This window comes from Bufo bufo, chromosome 2 (genome assembly GCF_905171765.1).
Source record: "Bufo bufo chromosome 2, aBufBuf1.1, whole genome shotgun sequence".
NCBI classification, from domain to species: Eukaryota; Metazoa; Chordata; class Amphibia; order Anura; family Bufonidae; genus Bufo; species Bufo bufo.
Window position 1 is genome coordinate 741,378,216 of NC_053390.1, and position 27,574 is coordinate 741,405,789.

General features: G+C 44.3%; 1 protein-coding gene across 5 annotated transcripts in view; it reads right to left on the reverse strand.

The window, feature by feature from the left end:
* Positions 1-3,164, reverse strand: part of FAM114A1 (family with sequence similarity 114 member A1) — a 39,211-nt gene extending 36,047 nt beyond the window's left edge. For 2 of the 5 annotated variants that reach the window (XM_040418984.1, XM_040418982.1), the window contains exon 1: positions 2,941-3,164. Coding sequence is in view for 1 of the 5 variants with exons in the window: in XM_040418981.1 (XP_040274915.1) it covers positions 2,847-2,862 (16 nt within the window). In the remaining 4 variants the exon portion in view is untranslated. The other 3 variants (XM_040418985.1, XM_040418983.1, XM_040418981.1) reach the window with 2 other exon arrangements.
* Positions 3,165-27,574: the final 24,410 nt, after the last annotated feature.

The window sequence follows — 27,574 nt, forward strand, 5'->3', positions numbered from 1 at the left end:
CGGTCTGAATTCTTCCTTCTCTGCATTTTTTATGTGTATATGTATGTGTGTGTGTATATGTATGTGTGTGTATGAATGTGTGTGTATGTATATGTGTGTATATGTATATGTATGTGTATGTATATATATGTGTATGAATGTGTGTGTGTGTATATATGTGTGTATATGTGTGTGTATATATATATGTGTATGAATGTGTGTGTGTGTATATATGTGTGTATATGTGTATGTGTAGGGAGCATTAAGACCAATTACAGAGAAAGACCCTTAAATGAATATACAGATGTAGCAGCGCTGATTGTGCAAAGCTATTTAATCGTGCACTGTGATTGAGTTCGGTGGGGTACATGTAAATCTATAGGTGTTATATCACGATAACATGACACACTCGGCTCTGCTACATCTGTATATCTATCTGTATTTATAGTGCACCACTGTATAACACAGGCTTCAGTTCCAGCTGATATAATACATGTCGCCCGCTGCTCGTCTCTGTGGACGTGTAAAACTTGATGAAACTTTGAAAACTTTCATAAAGTAACTAATCTTCCCTTTTTACCCGCAGTCCTCTACATTTGTGATGGTCAGAGAAGCGTAACCTACATTCACCTACCTGTCCACAGCCAGATGTGTCATCACAAGCAGCTGCACACTGCCACGCTGTATGCTTCTCCTCTTAACCCTGCCCACGCTGGACACTATTAGCCACCTTGTGGAGTCAGGGCAACGCCTCGCCGCCCCCCTCAGTATTTGTCAGACTAGTTCTAGCTTTTTACAAGGTCTGTGTTCTGTCTGCTAAAAGGGTTAAATAACTGTACTGGAAAATGACTCAATCTGGTTCAGACGCCATAGGGTTAATAGCCAAGCTCTCCACCCTTGGGTCTACAATAGCGACTGATAAAGTTATTGAAAAAAAAAAAAAATCTCTGGGCACACTTCCAGGCACTAGAGGAATAGCGGTCTATAAATCCTGTCTGTGGCTGCGGACAGTCCTCAGCCATGATGGTTCTAGGTGTAATAGACACTGGCAGGACATGCTGGTACCTGTAGTTCGGCAATAGATACAGGTCGCCTGGGAATGCTATTGGTCTCATTACTTCTATTCACATGGATATTGACAGCTGTTAATCCAGGATATAGACTGTAATCTGTTTCAAGACTACAACTCCCAGCATGCAGTGACAGTGGCTCTCCAGCTGACATTCCCAATGCTGTATGGCTGACCCTAAAGCTACTTGCACACGTTTGCAGGTTTCCAAACAGAATTTCTGCGCTGATTTTTATGCAGATTTTTTGGCGTCTTCGCTCTTCGAATGTGTTATGTGCGGATTTTGAGGTGGACTCCACAGACACAAATCGACATGCTGTGGATTTCACCACAGGCCAATTTCCACACACAGTGGGGGAGATTTATCAAAACTGGCAAAAAGTAAAATGGGCTTAGTTGCCCATAGCAACCAATCAGATCCCACCTTTCATTTTCCAAAGGAGCTGTGCAAAATGAAAGGTGGAATCTGATTGGTTGCTAGGGGCAACTAAGCCAGTTCTACTTTACACCAGTTTTGATCAATGTCCAGCAGTAGTACAATGTATTCGCTGCAGGCCTGTCATAGTAAGCCGCCAATTAAACAGTGAGGTCTCATTCACACAACCGTTTAGGACCCATTAATTTCAATGAGGCCGCAAAAAATGCAGACCGTACACCGTGTGCTGTCCGCATCCATTGCTCCATTCCAAATTGCGGAACGCATACAGGCGGCATCCGTGTTTTGCGGATCCGTAAAACATGGTGCGGTCCTGTGAATGAGCCCTGAAGGAGATTTATCAAAACCGGTTTAGTTGCCCATAGCAACCAGATTTCCCCTTTCATTTTTTTCAGAGCTCCTTTGGGAAATGAAAGGGGGAATCTGATTGGTTGCTATGGACAGCTAAGCCAGTTTTCCACCTCACCAGTTTTGATAAATCTCCCCCTGAAATGAATGTTCAATTTATTGCAAATCAAATATAGTTTAGTTCTCTGTGCGTTATCACGTGACATGCAATTTTAATAAACGGTAATATTTTTTTTTAACCTAAAACTGCAAATGAAACTAGATACACATTTAGGCCTCATGCACACGACCGTTGTTCTGGTCCGCATCCGAGCCGCAGTTTTTGCGGCTCGGGTGCGGACCCATTCACTTCAATGGGGCCGCAAAAGATGCGAACAGCACTCCGTGTGCAGTCCACATCCGTTGCTCCGTTCCGTGGCCCCGCAAAAAAAATAATAACATGTCCTATTCTTGTCGGGTTTTTTTTTTGGACAAGAATAGCCATTTCTACAATGGGGCGGCCTGTTCCGTTACGCAAATTGCGGAAGGCACACGGGCGGCTTTCGTGTTTGGCGGACCGCAAAAAACGGAACGGCCGTGTGCATGAGGCCATGTACACATGCACCCTGATGATAATTAGACCGGCCATAATGTGCACTCTCCCAGGACTACACAGTGCAGCCATTATGGCCCGCACTGGAGCCCAGAGCCGTGTGTGCGTCAGGGGCGACTCTCCTCTATGCTGCTAGCGCCCTCTAGTGTTTACACCACACTCCCTGTTAGGACCTAGAGGCAGATTTGTAATGAAATAGCGCCACCTCCTGGCAGCATTTGTGAACTGCCGCTAGATCCGTTTTAATAATTTAAAGGCTACTGCAATAAATCACAGTTGTGTGCGCCCCAATCTGCCTCAATCTACAGACCAGAGAACTGCGCTGCTGTATTCAGCCCTGGGAACAGGAGCCCTGATGGAAGTCAGTGTCACTGTACTATCACTATTTGTGTATGGAGAAACAACGCGACATAACCACATACCGTATGGCGCTAACATCACCACAAGTGCATGGAAGTGAGGCCATTGGACCGGCAGCAGCTCCTGTGGAAATTACCAGGACAGAAAACTCCTTACCGCTCAGCTCTTCCTCCTTCCAGGGATGTGCTCCTCTCACTCCTCCCTTACTGCCACGTACACTGACTCCTACAGCACGGAGTCAGCACAGCGCACTGACCGGGGATACGTATGGTCCAGCACAGCAGAATGAGGAGTCATAGCTTCTCACCGCCATCTGTCAGGGATTTTCCCATTTTTCCGGTCTATGTATACTTCATGCTATATAGATTGAAGATTGTTGGGTAGACCGCTGCAAGTTTTTGTCCAGCAGAGGGCGCTGACATATATAGGTTTTCCTCCAGTGTTGGATTTAATTTGAAGGATGCTGCACGTTTTGTTTCCGCTAGAGGGCGCGGATGCATATACTTTTCTCCAGTGTCTGGAAAGATGCAGCACGTTTTGTATCCAGCAGAGGGAGCTGATGTATATGTTTTTCTCCAGTGTCTGGAAAGCTGCTGTATGTTATATCTCCGCTAGAGGGAGCTGATATACACGCTTTCCTCAAGTATTGGTTTTAGTTTTGTTTGGGTAGGATGCTGTAAGTCCTGTGCACAGCAGAGGGCGCTATACCTCTCTTTATTACTGGTAGATTTTAGTATTTTGGGAATGATACATTGATTTTATGTAGTTTTTTTTTGGGGGGGGGGGGGGGCCCCCTGTAAGTTCTGCATTTGGCGGAGGGTCCGGCTGTGTCTACAATGGAGTTGCCCCTTGCATCTGCTCTGGTGTAGCCTGTTTAGGGCAGGGATCAGCAAGCTTTGGAACAGCTGTTGTGAAGCTGAATTCCCATCGTGCTCAGCTGTTCTTAAAACTCCCATAGAAGTGAATGGAGCCTGTTGGGAGTTGTAGTTTTATAACAGTTGGTTGCTGACCCCTGGTTTAGGGCTTGTTCACTCTAGAATTGACTTGTCTGTTCTTCTGTTGCATCAGAAGAAGAGAAGAACAGAAAACATTTGAATGACGATACAAAACGAACACTTTCCATTATTGTCTGTCACGTTTCCGTTATTTCTGGGGGAAAGAAAAGTCTCCAAGACAGGACACTTTCTTCTGCCAAAAACATCAAAACCTTAATGGAGTGGACAAAAAGTAAAGTAGTGAGGAGCAGTGTTCGCCCGCGAACACATGCGGGCTGCCATCTTAACTCCCAAGTCCGGCGATGCACAGGTAAGTCCTTACCTGTGCCTGCGCCGCGAGCCGGTCTGAAACAAATGCGGTCACTGGGAGCAGGCAGTTCCGAGAACAGCCCGATGAAGGCCCCCGGCGGCTGTTCTCGGAAATGCCTGCTTCCGGTGACCGCATTTGTTTCAGACCGGCTCGCGGAGCAGGCACAAGTAAGGGCTTACCTCTGCATCGCCGGACTTACGAGTTAAGATGGCAGCCCGCATGTGTTCATTGGCGAACACTGCGAACTGGCCATCACTGGTGAGGATTATACAGATACATATTATCCCTGTTTTTCTGTTCCTCTGATGTAACAGAATGGGGGTCATTTACAATAAAAGGCCTTTTACACCAGTCTTGTCCTTTGCCTAATTTATGATGAGGTGTGTGCCTCTTCATAAATTAGGTGCACCTCAGGCAGTCCGTGCACCTGGAGTAAAAATGGCTGACTGGAGTAATTTTTTGTCCTTTTTTATGCCTGTTTTCAGGCGTACTGTAAATGATAGTAAATTTGCCAGAGCCCGACCCCCGTCACACCCCTACCTCTCCCAAGTGGCAAGGACAGTGTAAAAAGTCGCAAAAGTCTTGGGTTTGATTCCCACTACATACTGTACCTATGACAGGGTTTTTCGATTTTAATATTGATGAGATTAATGGGGGTCCGACACTCAGCACCCCCCGCCAATTAGCTGGTTAAAGAGAAAGCCACGCACCGTGCCAGTGCTGCCTTCCCTTCATTATTTAACTGCTCGCCATCGACATTGCAGCGGCAAGGAGATGTATTTATACCTAAGCTGTCCCATTCACTTCTACGCGACGGCTCATTCTTAGGGCTTGTTCACACGACCGTATGGCTTTTTCAGTGTTTTGCGGACCGGTTTTCACGGATCCGTTGTTCCGTTTTTTGATTCTGTTCTGTTTTTCTGTTCCGTAGATGCGTCCAGGAGGATTAACCCGGCCGCCCGCAGGACGCGTGTTTCTCCCTGGGCGTTCCTTCTCCCTGGCTGTAGCAGCGCAGAGCTCATAGCCTGGGAGTTTTTTTCTCTCTGGCTGTGAGCTCTGTGCTGCGATTGGACAGCGCTACAGCCTGGGAGAAGGAACGCCCAGGGAGAAACAATGTTCGGACGGACCCATGAAAGGTCCTCTTTAATGCCAACCAACTTGCCCTCCCAGAGCCCACATTGCTGCCAGGTTCTGCGGGTCCTCCGGCTCCATTTGTAATTGTGGCTGATGAAGGGTTTGCTTTGCCCCCACATGTCATGCGACCCTTCCCCAGACACAATCTGGATGACAGGCGACGCATATTTAACTATCGGCTGACTAGAGCCCGTCGTTATGTGGAGTGTGCGTTTGGAATACTCACCAATAAGTGGAGAGTATTCCTGTCATCCTTACGGATGTCGCCAGACAATGCCACCCTTGTTATTAAAGCTTGTGTGATCCTGCATAACTTCGTCAGGATTCATGATGCTCCCTTAGATACTGGTTTAGAGGAGTCTGGTACCTATTCTTCTTCCACAGGATTGGAACAGACTCGTCATGGACGGCCTGGATCTGCAGGACTTGCATTTCGAGACCTCTATGGTGATTACTTTACCAGCCTTGAGGGATCGTTACCGTGGCAGATGGACGTAGTTCTTGGCAGACAATGATGTCATCTGGACTCTGGCCATTGTAGTATTTTGTTAGTTCACAGTCAGTGGTTTTATTATCTTTCCTCCCGTATATGGGTTTATGCTTCTATGGATCTAGTATAGTTGAACTTTGTTATAGATGCATCCTCGGTTTGCGGATACACGTGTTTTTCCTCTCTTTTTGACTGTGCTTGGTTGCTTATCCCTGATCCAGCGGTATCCGCACGGTATTAGGTGGGATTCATATTTGGTCCATAATGATCTTAATTCCAAAATGATCTGCAGAAATTGTAGCTGCCGGGTATACATATGTTTTTTTACGCAAACCGCCATCACCACTATGACCCTTTGCTAGGATTAATTCACGGTGAAATTGGTCACGACATAATTGCCATTTTGTCTTTACTCTTTGAACTGTTAAAACACAACATACAAAAAAAATTAATTATAATATACATATTTCCAAATAAAGAATATTACTTCATAATATAAAATACTAGAATGGCACAGTAGATTTTGAAAAAACGTCTACATTACTGGGGGCTGACCTTATATACTTTGGAAGCATGTACATGTAACTTGCTGCAACTAGTGTTGAGCGAACTTCTGTTTTAAGTTCGGCGTCTAAAGTTCGGCTTCCGGTTAGCGGAGAATCCCGATATGGATTCCGAATTCCGTTGTGGTCCGTGGTAGCGGAATTAATAATCGGCCATTATTGATTCCGCTACCACGGACCACAACGGAATTCGGAATCCATATCGGGATCCTCCGCTAACCGGAAGCCGAACTTTAGACGCCGAATTTAAAACAGAAGTTCGCTCAACACTAGCTGCAACTAAACATAGTATTCAATTACGTAAGAAATCACTGATATGCTTTACAATAGAGACAAAAAGTGAGTAGTGTATAAGATACAACATAAACTTCCTACAAATTCTGCTATTTTACACGTTTAATATCCAAACAAGTACTGAGGGGGAGGTACTTCTTTGCAAAAAAGGTATACACCCCTGGATGTCCCCCTTCATAGTTGTGCTGATAATTGCACAATAGGCCTGCTTCCCCAATGTGCAGCAGCGTAGCTATAGGGCCTCTGCAGACGAGCGAGTCTACAGCGCAGCGCCCGGCCTGAACTCCCAGCGCTGCCAGGGTTCACATAGCATTATATTGATTTATGATCTAATGTATACCTTAAGACCTCTTTCACACGAGCGTGACGGATTAGATCCGGATGCGTTCAGGGTGCGTTCAGTGAAACTCGCACTGTTTTGCAAGCAAGTTCATTCAGTTTTGTCTGCGATTGCGTTTAGTTGTTCAGTTTTTTCTGCGCGAGTGCAATGCGTTTTGATGTGTTTTTCACGCGCGTGATAAAAAACTGAAGGTTTACAAACAACATCTCCTAGCAACCATCAGTGAAAAACGCATCACACCCGCACTTGCTTGCGGATGCAATGCGTTTTTCACGCAGCCCCATTCACTTCTATTGGGCCAGGGCTGCGTGAAAAGCACAGAATATAGAACATGCTGCGTTTTTCACGCAACGCAGAACTGATGCGTGAAAAACAACGCTCATGTACACAGACCTATTGAAATGAATGGGTCAGGATTCAGTGCGGGTGCTGTGCGTTCACGTTCAATGCGCGGAAAACTCGCTCGTGTGAAAGGGGCCTAACAGTTCTGGAATGTATTGGATAACACAGACATAATGCTGCCAGTGTTACATTCCAGAACTGTAAAGGGTTAACATGGCATCATAAATCAATATAATGCTATGTGACCCCCGGCAGCGCTGGGAGGTCAGGCCGGGAGCTGCGCTGCAGACTTGCAGCATGACCAACACATATCTGCAAGGGCCCTATAGCTATGCTGCTGCATAAAATGTACACTGAAATATACTTTAACAAAAAAAAAACTTAAGCACGGGTAGTCTTACCTAAGGCTCCATTCACACGTCCGCAAATGGGTCCGCATCCGTTCCGCAATTTTGCGGAACGGGTGCGGACCCATTCATTTTCTATGGGGATGGAATGGATGCGGACAGCACACAGTGTGCTGTCAGCATCCGCATTTGCGGAGCGCGGCCCCGATCTTCGGGTCCGCAGCTCCGCAAAAGATAGAACATGTCCTATTCTTGTCCGCAGCATTTCTATAGGGGTGCCGGGTGGGTGTGTTGCGGATCGCCAATTTGCAGCCTTAGTCACGCTGAATGGAGCCTTAGTCACGCTGCTTTTTTAAATTCTCCCATTGGCTGGGCATCATATGTTGCGCCACCTCCTCCCATGCCCGCTCCTTGGCTACACGGTCATGGTAACCGTCACACCGGGTGTCCCAGATTTGGGGTCTTTCTTGGATCTATGTGATTAGCTTCTCCACATCCATCTTCACTTTTCTGACATGCAGCTACTAAAGGCCTCAGGGACTTTCCAGGTCATGTGCTCTGCCAATATTTGTAAACAAGAAACACATGGCAAAAGTGGGCTGGCCTAAACCTGAAGAACAGGTGGTTCCGCAAAAACGGAAGAAAAACGGATAATATACGGCTGCATTCCGTATGTATTCCGTTTTTTTTGCGGACCCATTGACTTGAATGGAGCCAAGGACCGTGATTTGCAGACAATAATAGGACATATTCTATCTTTTTGCAGTACGGAAATGGAATACACACGGAGACACTTCAGTTTTTTTTGCGGACCCATTGAAATGAATGGTTCTGTATACTGACCGTATGCGGAACGCAAAAAACCTTAGTGTGAACCAGCCCGAAGGCCTCTTGCACAAGACCGTATCGCTTTTTCAGTATTTTGCAGTCCGCTAAAAACTGATCCGCAAAAAATACGGATGACGTCCGTGTACATTCCATTTTTTGCGGAACGGAACAGCTGGCCCCTGATAGAACAGTACTATCCTTGTCTGTTATGCGGACAATAATAGGACATGTTCTATCTTTGAACGGAAATACAGAAACGGAAGGCATACGGAGAACCTTTCGTTTTTTTTGCGGTTCCATATACGGAACGCAAAAAACGGAACGTAAACTAAAAACGTAAACGTGTACAAGAGGCCTAAGGCTATGATGGCTAACCTCCGGCACTCCAGCTGTGGTAAAACTACAACTCCCAAGATGCACACTTGCTTGGCTGTTCTCAGAACTCCATAGAAATGAATGAAGCATGCTGGGAGTCGTAGTTTCACCACACCTGGAATGCCGGAGGTTAGACATCACTGGGTCACTAAGGCCTCCTGCACATGCCTTCTGTAAAATGCTGTCCATGTGCCATTTGCATTTTTTATGGACCCCTTGACTTCAGTTAGTCCATGGTCCGCATTTTGCAGACCAGAATCGGACACATTCTATAGTTTGTGGAACAGACATAAGGATGCGAACAGCAGACTTCAGTATCCAGCTCGTTCACTAAATGAGTGACGAAGGGAGAGGACCAAGGGAAGGGGGAAGAGGACAGTAGGTGAGGGCAGAAGCTGCTCAGGTGGTAGTTTAGTGGCAGCAGGGGTCCTGTAAGTTGTAGAAGGTTTCTCAAGAGGGGGTTCTCAGGATGCTTATGAATGTTTGGAAGGGGAAAGAGTCTGGTGTGAGGGGATAGCGAGGTTTAGTGTATGGGAGATGATTTTGTGAGGAACAGACGAGGAGAGCAGAGACTGAGGTCTTGTGAGAACCAGAATTTGCATGTGTGGTGGCATCAAGAGATAAGGTCAGAGACGTATGGAGGGAATAGGTCATTGATGGTGCTATGGCGTTGTTAATTTTTTGAACTGAACTCACTGGGCAATGGGTAGCCAGTGAATGGATTGTCAAAGGGGAGAGGTGGAAAACTTGTATGAACACCTTTACACGGTGCATTAAAGGAGTTGTCTGGACACTTTACATCTAGCAAATAGCAGGGGATTTGATAAAATAACAAAAGAACTGTTACTCCAGTACTTCCGCCCGTCTTTGTTGCCGTCCTGCACTGATGAGGTTGTGACTACCTGCAGGTAACTCCTGCAAATAATCAGCGGACAATGATTGGCTGCAGCCGTCACATGCATGTGGTCATCAATGCAGGACAGGAACAGACACCAGAGGATGGTGCCCGAGTAGTCCCAGATTTTCAATATGAGTAATACATAGGGGGTCATTTACTAAGGGATATACAACAGTTTCCTGGTGTACATCTGTCTCAGACTGCAGCGCAAAGGTTATTTCTGGTGCAATCTGTTACTATTCCCCGCTCACGCCAGGTCTAAAAAAGGGGAGGGGAAGAGGACGGGCCGACAAAGCACACAGTGATATCTTACCTCTGGAATAATAAACACAGTGATGTCACAATATATAGATCATAAACGGTGAGAGGTCCTAAGAAATAGTCATTACACACATCTGGGAAGATTTAGGAACCTTTCTAAATGAAGAACTTCTGGCGTGGCCTGACCGGCATGGAGTGAAGACGCTGATCGCTTCAGCTCCGATTCTATCCTGTTTGAATCCTGACCATCCGCTTGGATAAACTGTGAATTTCTGCCTAAAGACCCTCAGTGAACCTCTGTGAGTGCCCCCAGTAAGTTTTACCTGTCCCGGTGCCCTGCGGTGACTGCTGGATAAAGAGCCCTGGGTCTGGGCCTACTTACCAGACGGCACTTCCTGACGCCATTCCTGCCGGCTGGCCGGATCGATCGGTGGGGGAACTGGTGAGAGGAGGTTCCCTGCCATACCTACCTACTTCAGAGGCCAAGCGGGATCTGGAACGTTAATCCGGTGGGTTCATTTCACTCTATCCTTGACCGGACGGCGAACCTGTGACCCCGGGACATTAGGCGCTGCGGGCGCCATATTGGCTGCGGAGCTGCAGGGGGCTATACCTCTCCCCTTATAGGCCGTTACCCAGGTAGAGAACTTCTTCATCTACTCTGCCGTTATAGGGATTCACCTGGGGCGGTGTGACACTAGTTGGGGTCACTGTGTCTGCGTTATCCTCAGCAGAGAGAGACTTGGCACTTATATTAAGCCACAAGCTGGTTGCTGAAGCTTTTATGGGCCGAAAAACGGGTACCTCTGGGCCTGCTATCCCTCCCAAATTGATGCTTGACAATATGAGCCAGACAGATGGCCACAACTCTGGAACTTCTGCTGAGCGTCCGGAGGTAGACCTTGCCAAAATCATGGCGGCCATTACCAGCTGCCAAACGACACTCACGGTCAAAATTGACCATGTACAGGCCGACTTAACTCTCCTCAGACAGGATATTGACAAGATCCGTGAGAGGACAACTGAGGTGGAGAGGAGGCTGGGAGAGGTGGAGGATACGGTCCAACGTGAGGATTCGGTGATCCGTGATTTGCAAAACCAAGTTAAAACCCTGGCGGCAAAAGTGGAGGACGCTGAAAACCGAAACAGGAGAAATAATATTAGGATTATGGGCTTACCGGAGAGAGCAGAGGGCCCTTCCCCTGAGGAATTTACGGAGCGTCTCATCAAGCAACTCCTGAACCCAATTACCCTATCAGGGACTTTTGCAGTGGAGAGGGCGCACAGGATCCCTACCCGTCCTCTGCCCCCTGGAGCCCCGCCACGTCCTTTTATCTTTAAGGTGTTAAATTATAGAGACAGGGACGCTATCCTGGCTACGGCCCGTCGTATGAAGGACATTCATTTGGACAACGTCCGGATTTCCTTCTACCCGGACTTTTCTACAGAGGTGCAGAAACAACGCAGACAGTTCACGGCTGTGAGAGTTCGGCTGCGGGAGAAAGGCCTGGTTTATGCCATGATGTATCCAGCACGTCTCAGAATCCAGGATGGTGAAGTGGTGAAATTCTTCACCTCCCCAGAGGAAGCGTCTGACTGGCTTGATCGCAGGGGCTGAGTATAACGGGACTTATGTTCTGAGAGTCTTATTTTAGGTTGCGGATGGTCACTTTATATGGGGAGCTGTTTGTGCTAAAATTGTATTGCCCTACTGCCTAGGTTCAGTTCTTGGGTTTACCTAGAGTGGTGGGTGGCAATACGGGCCTCCCCGTCCTGATCTATTAGAGAAGAAATTGTTCATGGGAAACTCAAGCTTGGATACGTTGGGGTTATCTGGGCAGGGTGGGGGGATTTGTCCGCTGTTCTGGGCATGTTGGGTTGTTCTCACTGTATTCTTGATGTATGGGTGTGATTGTGTGTTTGTATGGCTTGGGTGGTGCATTTTCCTCGGATGGTATAACTTTGACATTCCGCCGTAATGGCTATCTGTCGGTTTGTCTCCTGGAATGTCAGGGGACTAAATGATAAAATTAAGAGATCACTGGTCTTTAATTTTATAAAGAAACATAACCCCGATATGTTGATATTGCAGGAGACACATCTGCAGGGGAGGAAGCTCCTAGCGTTGAAAAAGCCTTGGGTGGGAGCAGCCTACCATGCGGTATATACTTCCAGAGCGAGAGGTGTGTCAATTCTGGTGGCGAAATCCCTTCCCTTTCGTTCCTGCTCTGTTCAGACTGATATGATGGGACGTTTTGTGATCCTTCATGCTGCAATCAGGGGCATCGAGTACGTGGTGATAGGAGTATATGTCCCCCCCCCTTTTCAGAGGGATGTGTTGGATGAAATTATGAAGCGAGTGGCAGCGCTGCCTCCGGTGCCTCTGATTGTACTTGGGGATTATAATGCGGTGTTGGACCGGACAATGGATAGGCTTCGTCCTGGGGGGTCACATACTGATGCGTTGAATTCCTGGGCAGAGGTGTTTGCCCTAACAGAGGGTTGGAGATATATGCACCCGGATATTAGACAATACTCTTGCTATTCGGCTTCCTATGCAGCACTCTCCCGGATTGATTTAGCGTTTCTCAGTAGGGAGCTGCTACCCTCGCTAGTAGCCACGGAATACTTGCCAAGAGGCATTTCTGACCATGCCCCCCTGTTGGTGGTTCTGAGACAGCCGCTTACACCTGCCGAAAGGCAATGGAGACTGAATAGCAAATGGCTTGAGGTGCAGCCGGTGGTTTGGGCGGTGCAGCAGGGGATGAAAGATTATTGGGAACTCAATGAGGGCTCTACCAACCCTCTGGTGGAGTGGGAGGCATTTAAAGTTGTCCTGCGTGGTACGTTGATTCAGGCAATTGCTTCTTACAGAAAAGAGCTAAGCGCCACCAGAGTTAAATTAGAAAACGAGGTAGTAGATAAGGAGCAGACCTTCATCGCTGACCCTAATGATGAGAACCGTATTTCATGGGATGAGGCACAAAGGAAACTTACCTTGCATCTCACAGAGTACACCCAGAAGAGATTGCTATTCCAGAGGCGCCTGGTCTTTGCAGACGGCGACAAAAATGGGAGAGCCTTGGCTTTCCTGGCTAAGACTGAGACGCAGCAGACGGTAGTCCCACACATTACCTGCAGGGATGGCTTGAAGGTTTATAGACCCGAGGACATTTGTGAACAGTTTGTTCAGTTTTATACTGACTTATACAGTTCTAAGTCCACCTCCTCCCCAGATGGGATCCGTTCATTCCTTCAATCCATTCCTCTTTCTCCTTTGGCTGCGGCTGATAATAGATATCTAGGGAGACCTATTGATGTTGGAGAAGTAAGGGCAGCAATCGAGGACATGGCTCCTGGGAAGTCACCTGGACCGGACGGCTTCCCGATTGAATGGTACAGGTTAGACGTTAATTTACAATCTACACGCTTACTCGGACTTTTTGAGTATGCGTGTGAGTCCGGGAAGTTGCCTTCTTCCTTTGGGGAAGCGACTGTCGTAGTTATTCACAAAGTCGGGAAGCCTCCGGATCAGTGTGCATCATACAGGCCGATTTCCCTCCTAAACACGGACGCGAAAATCTTGGCTAAAGTCCTGGCTAAGCGTCTTGGCGAGGTGATACTGTCTGTTATTGACCCGGACCAATCTGGTTTTATGCCCGGGAAGACGACTGATATAAATCTTAGGAGACTATTCACTAATTTGCAGGTTAGACACGATAATGCGGGTTCAAGAGTCTTGGCGTCCCTAGATAATGAGAAGGCCTTTGACTCTGTGGAGTGGAATTTTATTTGGGAGACAATGTTCCGTCTTGGTTTTCCTTCCTCTTTTGTCAAGTGGGTTCAATTGTTATACCAGACACCTATAGCACGGATTAGAGTGAATGGAGTCATATCCCGGCCCTTTAGGTTGCATAGAGGCACTAGACAGGGGTGCCCTTTGTCCCCATTGTTGTTCGCCCTGATAATGGAACCCTTGACACAATTAATCAATAACAGCTCTTTGATAGAGGGGTGGACGGTAGCGGGGATTCAGGAGAAGGTATCATTATACGCAGATGACCTGTTAGTCTACTTGGCGGACCCTGGCCCCTCCTTAGAAACCCTGCTAGATGTAGTGGATGGATATGGGAAATACTCGGGTTTACGGGTTAATTGGGCCAAGTCTAGTTTATGTGTAATAGACATGGATGAAGAGGTGGATATTTCCCCGATATCTCCCCTGAGAGTGGTAGATAAATTTCTCTACTTAGGGATATATATCCATAGGGACCCTAGACAGTTCTGTCAATTGAACTTGAGGCCCACCATGGAATACATCACGCGTAAGCTGGAAGCCTGGGAGAATCTTCCGCTGACCTTGGTGGGGAGAACTAATATTATCAAGATGGTGCTACTACCCAAACTTCTGTATATTTATAGAGCAGCCCCAGTGAGGATCCCTAAGTCACATTTTGATATTTTAGATAGATCCTTTTCCCGTTTCTTGTGGCTCCATCGGTCCCCCAGACTAGCGAGAAAGACGCTGAAGGCCTCCTACACTCAGGGGGGCTTGCAGCTACCAGATATGTATATTTATTATATAGCCACGCGCCTAATGTATGCATCTTGGTGGATTAGGGCGGATGCCAATAACCCTGCGGTGGTACTAGAGGCGGCGCTGGCTGGTTCATATGAAGCGCTAACTAATCTGGTATACAGGGGGAGGAAACCCGTAGGACTGGGGACGTATACGGACTCTATGGCAACAGTTAGCGAGGCCTGGGTGAGGTTTGTGGAGATACATACGGAAAGCCTGGAGGGTGGCACCTGGTCCCCTTATATCCCACTATGGCGTAACAAGCTTCTCCCAGAGCTCTTGCATCTTCCTGACTTTGAGTTCTGGCCTAGGAAGGGCCTTAAATATCTAACACAACTGTTTCAGGAAGGAACCTTCCGTTCCTTTGAGAGCCTGCGAGCTGAGTTCCAGTTACCCCAGACGAGTTTTTATCGCTTCCTCCAACTGAGACATGCCTGCGAGAAACAATTTAGAGCCCTATCCCTAAATTTAGAATGCGGCCCATTAGAGTCAATAGCTAGGAGGAAAATCCCTTGCAAACCTATCTCCTCCTTTTATGTTGAAATTGTTAAAATGCAAGAATCTCCTATTAAGCGTTCCTTTGCTAAATGGGCTGAGGATATTCCAGAATTGGAGGATTCTCATTTGGAGGAATGGCGTCTGAGATGGAGGTCGTCGGTTATAAGTGCGAGAGATCAGCTCATCCAAGTGAAGTGGATGCACAGAGTGTACTTGACCCCACTGCGTCTCTATCAGATGCGACAATTACCGAGTCCGGGTTGTGATAGATGTGGAGAGGCGAGGGGCTCTTTCTTCCATATGGTGTGGTTATGCCCGGTGATAAAGACATACTGGAAGGGAATTTGTAATTTTATCAATGCTAGGTTAGGGCTCCCAGGGATTTGTAATCCTGTAATATGCCTACTAGGGTTAGTTTCTGAAGCCACCCCTTCTAAATACAATAGAATACTGTTAAGACTGTTGATGTTTTATGGGAGGAAAAATATACTTTTGAACTGGAAACCGCCCAAGTGTCCTACAGTGGCCCAATGGGTACTCCTTATAAATAACGACCTGCAAATGTATAAATTGACATATGAGGCGAGGGGATTGTCTGACCGATTTGATGATATTTGGGGCCTTTGGGTCCAAGCTGAAGGCACGACTTGAGTCATTAACGGTGGCAAATGTATCACCCACTGTATGTATGTGTGAGTGTATGGGTGGAGCAAGTTCTAGAAGCCTCTTAGAGACAACAGTGACACTTTGTACTATAGCCATTTATATGTCTTTTATGGTCAAGATATACGTGAATAACGGACTTGCTGATGTGAGTGTTGTATCATGGAAGTTTGTTCTCTTCCTTGTTCTCCCCATGGGAGTGTTGTATTTTTATGCAAAATGTTAAATAAACACTATTAAAAAAAAAATGAAGAACTTCTTTTTTGCCCATAGCAACTAATTACAGCTCAACTTAAATTTTTCGTGGTTCTCTTGAAAAATAAAAGCTGCAGTGTGATTGGTTGCTATGGGTAACAATGACAATTTTAATTTCAGAGACTTTCATAAATCTGCCCCATCTGAGCTGAATGTATAGGAATTATCTACGTAGAGATGTCTCAGGATAGATTAGTAATTATTGATGACACAGCACAGGGATAATATGTAGTGATGTGAAAGCACAGGGATAATAAGTAGTGACGTCAAAGCACAGGGATAATAAGTGGTGATGTCACTGCACTGGAATAATAAGTAGTGATGTCACAGCACAGGGATTATAAGTAGTGATGTCACAGCACAGGGATAATATGTAGTGATGTCACTGCACAGGGATAATAAGTGGTGATGTCACAGCACAGGAATAATAAGTGGTGACGTCACAGCACAGTGATAATATGTAGTGATGTCACAGCACAGGGATAATAAGTGGTGATGTCACTGCACAGGGATAATATGTAGTGATGGCACAGCACAGGGATAATATGTAGTGATGTCACTGCACAGGGATAATAGGTAGTGATGTCAAAGCACAGGGATAATATGTAGTGATGTCACAGCACAGGGATAATAAGTGGTGACGTCACAGCACAGGGATAATAAGTGGTGACGTCACAGCACAGGGATAATATGTAGTGATGTCACTGCACATGGATAACAAGTAGTGATGTCACATCACAGGGATAATAAGTAGTGATATCAAAGCACAGGGATTATATGTAGTGATGTCACTGCACAGGGATAATAAGTAGTGATGTCACATCACAGGGATAATAAGTAGTGATGTCACAGCACAGGAATAATAAGTAGTGATTTCACTGCACAGGGATAATAAGCAGTGATGTCACAGCACAGGGATAATAAGTAGTGATGTCACAGCACAGGGATAATAAGTAGTGATGTCACAGCACAGGAATAATAAGTAGTGATTTCACTGCACAGGGATAATAAGTAGTGATGTCACTGCACAGGGATAATAAGTAGTGATATCAAAGCACAGGGCTAATAAGTGGTGATGTCACAGCACAGGGATAATAAGTAGTGATGTCACAGCACAGGGATAATAAGTAGTGATGTCACAGCACAGGAATAATAAGTAGTGATGTCACTGCACAGGGATAATAAGTAGTGATATCAAAGCACAGGGCTAATAAGTGGTGATGTCACAGCACAGGGATAATAAGTAGTGATGTCACAGCACAGGGATAATAAGTAGTGATGTCACAGCACAGGAATAATAAGTAGTGATTTCACTGCACAGGGATAATAAGTAGTGATGTCACTGCACAGGGATAATAAGTAGTGATATCAAAGCACAGGGATAATAAGTGGTGACGTCACGGCACAGGGATAATATGTAGTGACGTCACGGCACAGGGATAATAAGTAGTGATGTCACAGCACAGGGATAATAAGTAGTGCTGTCACTGCACAGGGATAATAAGTAGTGATATCAAAGCACAGGGATAATAAGTGGTGACGTCACGGCACAGGGATAATAAGTAGTGATGTCACGGCACAGGGATAATAAGTAGTGATGTCACAGCACAGGGATAATAAGTAGTGCTGTCACAGCACAGGAATAATAAGTAGTGATGTCACAGCACAGGGATAATAAGTAGTGATGTCACAGCACAGGGATAATAAGTAGTGATGTCAGAGCACAGGGATAATAAGTAGTGATGTCACTGCACAGGGATAATAAGTAGTGATGTCAGAGCACAGGGATAATAAGTAGTGATGTCACTGCACAGGGATAATAAGTAGTGATGTCACAGCACAGGGATAATAAGTAGTGATGTCACAGCACAGGGATAATAAGTAGTGATGTCAGAGCACAGGGATAATAAGTAGTGATGTCACAGCACAGGGATAATAAGTAGTGATGTCAGAGCACAGGGATAATAAGTAGTGATATCACTGCACAGGGATAATAAGTAGTGACATATCAAGCTTCACATGTTTGTATATATGATTGCACTTGCGAACATTTAATAAACCGTTCTTAACATTTAGCTATTTGTTCCTCTTCATTTACTTTGATCAATATTGCACTGTCATTTGCCAGTGTTTGATGGTTCAGAGCCAAAGGGAACTGGGTGTGTGTGAGGTCATGAGACTGTTATTGCAGATGTTGGCATAGCTTCAGTGTTTGGCCAGGGTTGGTATGCACCATATAAAATAACACATTGTTTTCTATTTGACAAAGGTTTTCACAATGATTTTCGTCAAGGTCAAGATTTAGCAATACCGTAACTAAGAGACTCTAAACTATTATCACCTTTACAGAAACTAAATCATATTTCGTGTGCGTTACACAGCGCATTAACCCAACTGTTAAAATTGGAAAAATCCCTCCCAAAAATGTCACTTTTTTATTGTAGATTTTGAATTTATGTCAGAAGAAAATCTAGTTGCTGCACAACTCAAGTCCCTGAAGTGCATTTTAACCCCTTAATGACACAACTAATTCTATTCTTAAAGGGGTTGTCCAAGTTATGTAAAAAAAATAAAGCACTGTAAATCTGATGGTTGGCAATATATAAATAAGCAAGTTTTAGGGGAAAAAAATATATTTACTCATTTCCCTAGTTCTGGCCCTTTGTTTACATGCAGTTGCAGAGCTGTGGGGATGTGTAACAACAATCTCTAAGGTTTTCCTCATAAATATTTGTGGGTGTCAACAAAGACTGTATTCCCCTCCCCCTGCTCTGCAAAAGGAGTGAATAAAATTATTGTCAAGTCTGCAGTCTGACTGCTGGGATACACATGTTGTATGTGTGGGACTACAAGTCCCAGCTGTACAGTGCAATGACATTGCTGATACACACAGAATCTTCCCCTGCCTGTTCTTATGCAATGGTCTGCAGACACTTCCTTACAGCCATCAGAAGAGTACAGAGGAGAGGACTCCTCCAGTCTTTGTCAGCTCTGTGTCTGCAGGGTGAGTATGGAGAGGAGATCCTGTGCACAGCATTTATCTCTTCAGTGCCTGGAGAAGAGGAAACCCTGTAGCTGCTCAGTACCTGAGGAAGAGCCTCCAACCCTGAATCTATGCTGTTGATGATAGAAGGGGTTAAACTTTGCTAAAGAATCCAGTGGGAGGGGACACACAGGGCAGACAGCTAAGCCAGCAGATCAGGCAGTGCAGGGGGCGTGGCTTGTTGCTCCAACCAGCACAGCCCACAGAGACGGTCCCTGCACAGAGGCAGACCTGCTCCCTCAGGCTTGTGCACAGAACATTACCAGAGCAGGGAAAGAAGCTGACATCACAGGTCATGCGACCCTCAGCTAACTTAGGAGAACGGGGCTACTGTAGATGAAGGAAGTGAACTGAAAACCCCTTACATTTGTTTAGAAGCAGAGAAGGAACAACAAATTAACTTGGACAACCCCTTTAAGGACTAGTAAAAAATGTTCCCTCTCTGTGTTCCAGCAGTCAAAACATTTATATTTTTTCTTTTATATTTTTTTGGGGTACACATAATGTGGTAAATAACTTTTATTCTTTTGCAGGGGGGGAGATAAAAAAACAACAATTTTAACATTACTTTGTGGTTTTATTTTTAAGGTTTTCACTGTGTGGTACAAATAACATGATACCATGATAATGATAATGCCAAATGTCTGTGGTTTTTATGTTATACTACTTAAACAATAGAAACACTTGTTTTTAAAACATACTCTGTTTTTGTGTCGCTGCTTTCCAAGACTCAGAACATTTTTATTTTTATGATGACATAACTGTGTGAGGGCTAATATTATATGCATTATCACAATTACTGAAGTATGTAAATGCTAACACTGGAGAAGTGGTCTACTTATTGTGTAATAGGATAGAGACAGGAAGAGCAGTGTAAAATGGTAACTTTATTGATGTTTCTGTGTTTGGGGTACAAGTGTTAGATGTACCACTGTGATCTGGATTCTGGTAAACATCTGGGTCATGGCAATAAATGGCCTAATTTGGTGCAGAGGAGTGATTAGAAGGGCAATCACTCATCTTCTCATTCATTTTCTGGATAAAAAAGACTTCCATGTGTGACAGAAGGCAAGTATGCTTTTTTTAATTGATGGAGGAAAGGGGGATAGGTAACATGCACAAAAGTCATGTTACCTTTTCCCTGGGGTCATGGGAGAGGATGTTTTTTTCTCTCCTCCCTGCAACCTGTTGTCTCCCTTACTGCCACCCCTCTCCTCCTCCACGCTAGCTGAGATTACAGCCAGCTGAAGGGGGGGGGGGGGGGCTGCTTTAACCCTTCTTATCTTGGGGTGTGTAGCAGCTAGAGATGTGTGCTTGGTATTATTTGAAAGCTGATAATCTAAGCTTTAAGGCAATATCAGGATGGAAGCTACTATAGGTAGGGAGATATAGCCTTTAGAAATTGGGTTGGAAAAGTTTTTGAAGGGTGAAGGAGGGTAATCCCTCATACTGCAGCTGTGACTAGATCTAGAGTTGGCACACTAAACTATTCTCTCACTCAGTGGTTTTGCAAAATAGTTCTCGGTCAGCAGAGTGTTATACACTATGACAACTTCACTCACCATCACCTTTTGTCAACCTTGCCTTCTTATTTTCACCCCTGCACTTTGTGAGCATTGTCTACTACTTGTCATAAATAGGAATCTTATTACCCTTTTTGGGCCTCAGGTAATGTGGACCCCAAGTAAGTGTAACTTTAGAGTAGAGGGGAACCTACCACACAAAATATATATCAACTAAATAACTGGATTTACTCTCTCAGCAAAACAACAATCCTGTATGCAACACTAATACAGTGAAACCTCTCCAAAAGACAAGCTTTTTGAGATGACTACTACTTAGAACCTCCTTTATTAGCCAAGGAGCTAACATGTAATACTGCAATTTACCTGCAGTTGGTCAGGGTCAACTGCTCAAGCGGTCACAGAACATATCCATAGTTTGTCCCATATTAGTGAGATCAGTAGGGCTCCCACAGTCTTTCTTAAGCAGCATTTGTGACCTGTTGACACCACTTAGAAGTGGCTGGGGAGAGTAGTACAAAAATACCTTTGTGGAGCTTTTCTAATCAAGAGTAATGTGAATAAGAACTTTTTATTCTTTCAGATTTTGCTTTTGCAAGTACACAGGGCAGAGTTTCACTGTAAAGTGGTTATGGCCCCTTCCCTCTGTAGTGGTCTCCTTGTTTTATGTTATAGCTGTCACTCAGAGGGGAGGGCTGTGAAGCAACTCAATGCAGAGAGCACTTCAGAGTGAAGCCCCATAATGGTCAATGGTGAAGAGTCTTGCAGAATAAAACATAATATTCATACTACTCCTGATGAGAAAAGATCTACAAAAGGTATGTTTGTACTGCTCTTCCCAGCCACTTCCAAGTGCTGTCAGTAGTGTAGTGCATGTGCTGGCAGACCTCCTTAGGTTATTGCAGATAATAAAAAATTTGCCCAAAATCTGGACTTGGCTTGATAGTGCAAAGTGTTGAGTGGCTTGTTCTTGTGAACCACACAGTGGTTCACAGTTTTTGAGTACTGTTACATTGTGGTGATGGTGTGGGCACAAAAGCTGTACCTGCAGAATCACTAGTGTTTGTCAGCTGGAACTAATACCCGACAACCCAATGTAATAGCCAGGGATTGGTGATAACTGTTCCCAGTAGTTTAACTCCCTAGATGTTGCAGTCAATAATTACCATGGTACCTCAATAGTTTGACAGAGGCTTGCAATGTGTATGTGTCCTAGCTAAATAATATTTCTAATACAAGGTAAATGACAGCAGGAAAAAACTGAATTGAAGTCTTTCCCATTAGCCCCCATAAAAATGAATAAATATAAATCACTGAGTTATATAGATCCCAAAATGTAACAACTGAAATACATATGTCATCCTGGAAAAATTGAGCCCTTAAAAGGTATTTCAGTTGAGAAATAAAAAAGTTATGGCTCTCAGAATGTGAATGTTCCTCAGGCTTAACCCTAACTTCAAAAACTTAAGAAGAGATAGTCTTCCTGACCTTACTATCTTGGGAATAACACCACCAAACAACCCAACTTTCCTACACTACTTTCCATTTTAACTAAATTGGTGAACTAATGTTATTTTTTGTCTCTTCGCCCCAAAATTACCAAAAAATTGCACCAATGAAAAATATGTCACCCCACAACTAAAATAAAGCTTTAAATGGCTCTAAATAAAAAAATAAAAATAAAATTATGACTCAGAATGCAGTGATAAAAAAAATATATATATAAATAGTTGCTTTCTGGATGTCAAAATAAGCTGCATCCTTAACCCCTTCATCACACAGCCATTTTTTACCTTAAGGATCAGGCCATTTTTTGCAAATCTGACATGTGTCACTTTATGTGGTGAAAAAACGCTTTTACTTATCCAAGCCATTCTGAGATTGTTTTCTCGTCACATATTGTACTTCATGACGGTGGTAAATTTGAGTCAAAAATATTTCATTTTTATTTATAAAAAAAATACCAAATGTACAAAAAATTTGGAAAAATTTGTAATTTTCTAAATTTCTATTTCTCTACTTTTAAAACAGATAGTGATACCTCCTAAAATAGTTATTACTTTACATTTTCCATATGTCTACTTTATGTTTGGGTCATTTTGTAAATTACATTTTCTTTTTTTGGGATGTTAGAAGGCTTAGAAATTTAGAAGCAAGTCTTAAAATTTTTAAGAACATTTTCCAAAACCCAATTTTTAAGGACCAGTTCAGGTCTGAAGTCACTTTGTGGGCATACATAATAGAAACCACCCAAAAGTGACCCCATTTTAGAAACTACACCCCTCAAGGTATTCAAAACAGATTTTACAAACTTTAGGTGTTCCACAAGAATTGATGGAAAATGGAGATGAAATTTCCAAATTTCAGTTTTTAGGCAGATTTTCAATTTTAATCATTTTTTCCCAGTAACAAAGCAAGGGTTAACAGCCAAACAAAACTCAATATTTATTACCCTAATTCTGCAGTTTACAGAAACATAAACGTAACCTGCTGTATGGGCACACAGCAGGGCGCAGAAGGAAAGGAACGCCATATGGTTTTTGGAGGGCAGATCTAACTGGGATCATTTTAAGCTGCCATGTCACATTTGAAGGCCCCCTGATTCACCCCTAGAGTAGAAACTCCAAAAAAAGACCCTATTTTGGAAACTACGTGATAAGGTGGCAGTTTTGTTGGTACTATTTTAGGGTACATATGTTTTTTTGTTGCTCTATGTTACACTTTTTGTGAGGCAAGGTAACAAAAAATAGCTGTTTTGGCACAGTTCTTATTTTTAGTTATTTATATTGTTCATTTGACAGGCTAGATAATGTGGTATTTTTATAGAGCAGGTTATTACGGATGCGACACTACCAAATATGTATACTTTTTTTGGTTGTTTGTTTCAGTTTTACATAATAAAGCACTTTTGAAAAAAAAAAGATTATTTTTTGTTTCTCCTTATTCTTAAAGCCATAGTTTATTTATATTTTTTGGGCGAATGTCTTATGTAGGGCCTCATTTTTTGCGGGATGAGATGATGGTTTGATTGGTACTACACTTTTTGTGATGTAAGGTCACAAATAATAGCTTTTTTTACACCGTTTTTATTTTTTTACAGTGTTCACCTGAGGGGTTAGGTCATGTGATATTTTTACAGAGCAGGTTCTTTCGGATGCGGAAATACCTACTATGTACACTTTTTTATTTTAATTTTACTTTAACACAATAACAGTATTTTAGAAAAACAAACAAACATGTTTTAGTGTCTCCATAGTCTGAGAGCAATATTGTTTATATTTTTTGGGCGATGGGCTCATGTAGGGGCTCATCTTTTGCGGGATGAGTGACAGTTTGATTGGTACCATTTTGGCATACATACGACTTTTTTGATCACTTTTATTACCTTTTTTGGGAAGTGAGGGCAAAATTTCAATTTCCTCATAGTTTTTATTTTTTGGCGTTCACCTTGCGAGGAAAGTAGCATGACCCTTTAATAGATCAGGTCGTTACGGATGCGGTGATATCAAACATGTCTAGTGTATTTATTTATTTTTTTAAATCAGTGATAAATGTGCAGCTATAAGAAGACATTTTTTTTTTTTTTCCTTTTTATTTTTTACATTTTTTTGACCCAGGCCCACTTGGTTCTTGAAGATCTCTATAATACACTTGTCACGGATGTACTAGGGGAGATCACCAAAAGACAACAAGACGGAAGGGAAAAGACACTAGGCCTCACCGCTAGGGAAGGAAAAGGGTCACCACCTATGAAACCCTGCTCCTGGCCCTAAGTCCTATCCGTATGGGCACCTCTTGATGGTAGAGATGCCCATACACAGTAACCTAGAAAACCCTGGTGGCCCTCAGATACCCTAGACTTAATCACAGGGCAGAGACAACCCGCTCCTTCCCTGGTGAAGGAACCAGCATCTCACTGAGGACTAGTAAACAACAGAGGGGGGGGGGGGGGGAAGGAATACAAAACACAACAAGCGGAACACTTAACTTCTAAGGATGATGGATGATGGATGATCAGGACTTCAACTAGAACCACACTCCAGCTCTTCCAACACCAAATGAAGCTATCCAGAGCAAGGAGTGATGGGTGAAGTCAAACTAAATAGGGGGAGGTAAAGGTCACATGATCCACACCTGAACAGGAGGTGTGGACATACAAGAAACACACAGACAAAGTGAAACCAAAAGATGCTGTCAGATCACTAATGAGCAGATAATCTTTCAGACCTTCTCAAACCTGTCACTGGTGTGACAGTACCCCCCCTTCTACGGGTGACCTCCGTGCACCCAGGACCAACCTTATCAGGATGAGCTCTGTGGAATGCTCTCACCAGACGACTAGCATTAACATCGGTCGCTGGAACCCACATCCTCTCCTCTGGTCCGTACCCTCTCCCTGACAGGAGCGGGAGGCAAGGAGGACAACTCAACAGGTTCAACACATTTCTTTAACAACGATTTATGAAATACGTTATGGATTTTTAATGCCTGAGGAAGTTCAAGACGGAAGGCTACAGGGTTAACAATGGCAGTGATCTTATATGGACCAATAAATCTTGGTCCCAACTTCCAAGAAGGTACCTTAAGTTTAATGTTTCTTGTAGACACCCACACAGAATCACCCACTCTCAGGTCTGGACCACTCATACGTCTCCTGTTAGCCGCACGCTTATACCTGTTGCCCATCTTTTCCAGGTTATTTTGGATTTTCCGCCAAATAGAAGACAAAGAAGAGGAAAATCGTTCCTCCTCAGGAATGCCGGAATTATGAGCACCAAAAAATGTACAAAACTGTGGATGGAACCCATATGCCCCAAAAAACTGCGACTTATCAGTGGATTCCTGTCTACGGTTATTTATAGAAAACTCAGCTAACGACAAAAATGAAGACCACTCTTCCTGATTCTCTGAAACAAAACATCTCAAGTAAGTCTCCAGATTCTGATTAGTGCGCTCCGTCTGTCCGTTCGACTGAGGATGAAAAGCCGAAGAGAAGGACAATTGTACACCCAGACGAGTACAGAACGCTCTCCAGAATCTGGAAACAAACTGAGTCTCTCTATCGGACACCACATCAGAGGGAATGCCATGTAGTTTCACAATGTTGTCGACAAACACCTGCGCAAGAGTTTTAGCATTGGGTAGACTAGGTAATGCAATAAAGTGTGCCATTTTACTAAAACGATCGACAACCACCAGAATCACGGTCTTTCCTGAAGAATTCGGTAAATCCGTGATAAAATCCATGGACAAATGGGTCCAAGGTCTGGACGGGATGGGCAATGGAAGCAGAGATCCGGAAGGCCGAGTATGTGTCACCTTAGCACGTGCACAGGTACCACAGGCTGACACATAGTCCTCAATACACTTACGCAACCCCGGCCACCAGAATCTGCGAGGGATGAGATCGATAGTCGATCTGCTCCCAGGGTGCCCAGCAAGCACCGTACAGTGATGTTCCTCGAACACCTTGTGACGTAATTCGGGGGGAACAAACAATTTCCCCTGAGGACAAGAGTCCAGAGCATCCTCCTGTGCCTCCAACACCCTGGCCTCGAGATCAGGATAAAGAGCGGAAATAACTACCCCTTCAGATAAAATGGGACTAGGGTCATTAGACTCACCCCCCCCCAGGAAAGCTACGTGACAAAGCATCCGCCTTGACGTTCTTAACCCCAGGGCGGTAAGTGACGATGAAGCTAAATCTGGTGAAAAACAATGACCATCTGGCCTGCCTTGGGTTCAGTCGCTTAGCGGACTCCAAGTAGGCCAGATTCTTGTGATCCGTAATTACCGTAATAGGATGAATTGCTCCTTCCAACCAATGCCGCCATTCCTCGAATGCCAACTTAATGGCCAGCAATTCCCTATTCCCCACATCATAATTCCTTTCAGCAGTCGAAAGTTTTTTAGAGAAAAATGCACATGCGCGCCATTTACTGGGTGAAGGACCCTGCGACAATATTGCTCCTACCCCAACCTCTGACGCGTCAACCTCAACAATAAATGGCTGAGAAACGTCCGGTTGCACCAGAATAGGAGAAAAGGCCTGTAATGCCGCATCAGACCAGATAGAAATATCAGCACCCTTCCTAGTCATGTCTGTTAAAGGTTTAACCACCGATGAATAGTTCAAGATAAATTTATGGTAGTAGTTGGTAAACCCCAAAAACCGCATAAGCTCTTTCAGATTTTCGGGTCGATCTCAGTTCAACACGGCACGGACCTTCTCGGGATCCATACGAAAACCTGAGGATGAGAGCAGGTAACCCAGAAATTGCACTTCCTGTACAGCAAATACACACTTTTCCATCTTAGCATACAACTTATTCTCTCTTAGGATCTGTAACACCTGTTTCACATGATCATGATGAGTCTCCATATTAGGCGAATAAATTAGTATGTCATCAAAGAATACAATGACAAACCTCCCCACCAGATGATAAAAGATGTCATTGACAAAGTGTTGAAAAACTTAATTGGTTAACCCAAAGTGCATGACCGGGTTTTCAAAATGCCCCCCTCAGATCCAATTTAGAGACCACCTTGGCACCAACAATCTGACTAAATAAATCCGGAATCAAAGGAAGGGGGTAAGGATCACGGACGGTAATACGATTGAGCTCACGGAAGTCCAGACATGGTCTCAGGGTACCATCCTTTTTCTTTACAAAGAAAAATCCAGCAGCCACTGGGGACTTGGATGGTCTAATATGTCCCTTTGCCAAACTCTCGGTGATATACTCTCGCATAGCCTTTCTTTCGGGTTCCGAAAGATTATACAACCAAGATTTGGGCAATTTAGCTCCGGGAATAAGATTGACGGGACAGTCATACTCCCGGTGCGGAGGCAACTCCTGATTACCACTCTCAGAAAACACATCAGAAAATTCAGAAATGAACGAGGGTACAGTTTTAGTGGTAACCATAGAGAACGATGCATTAAGACAGTTGTCCATGCAAAAATCACTCCACTCGAGAATCTGTCTCGCTTGCCAATCGATGTTAGAGTTATGTTTGCTTAACCATGGTAAGCCCAACACCAACGGAGC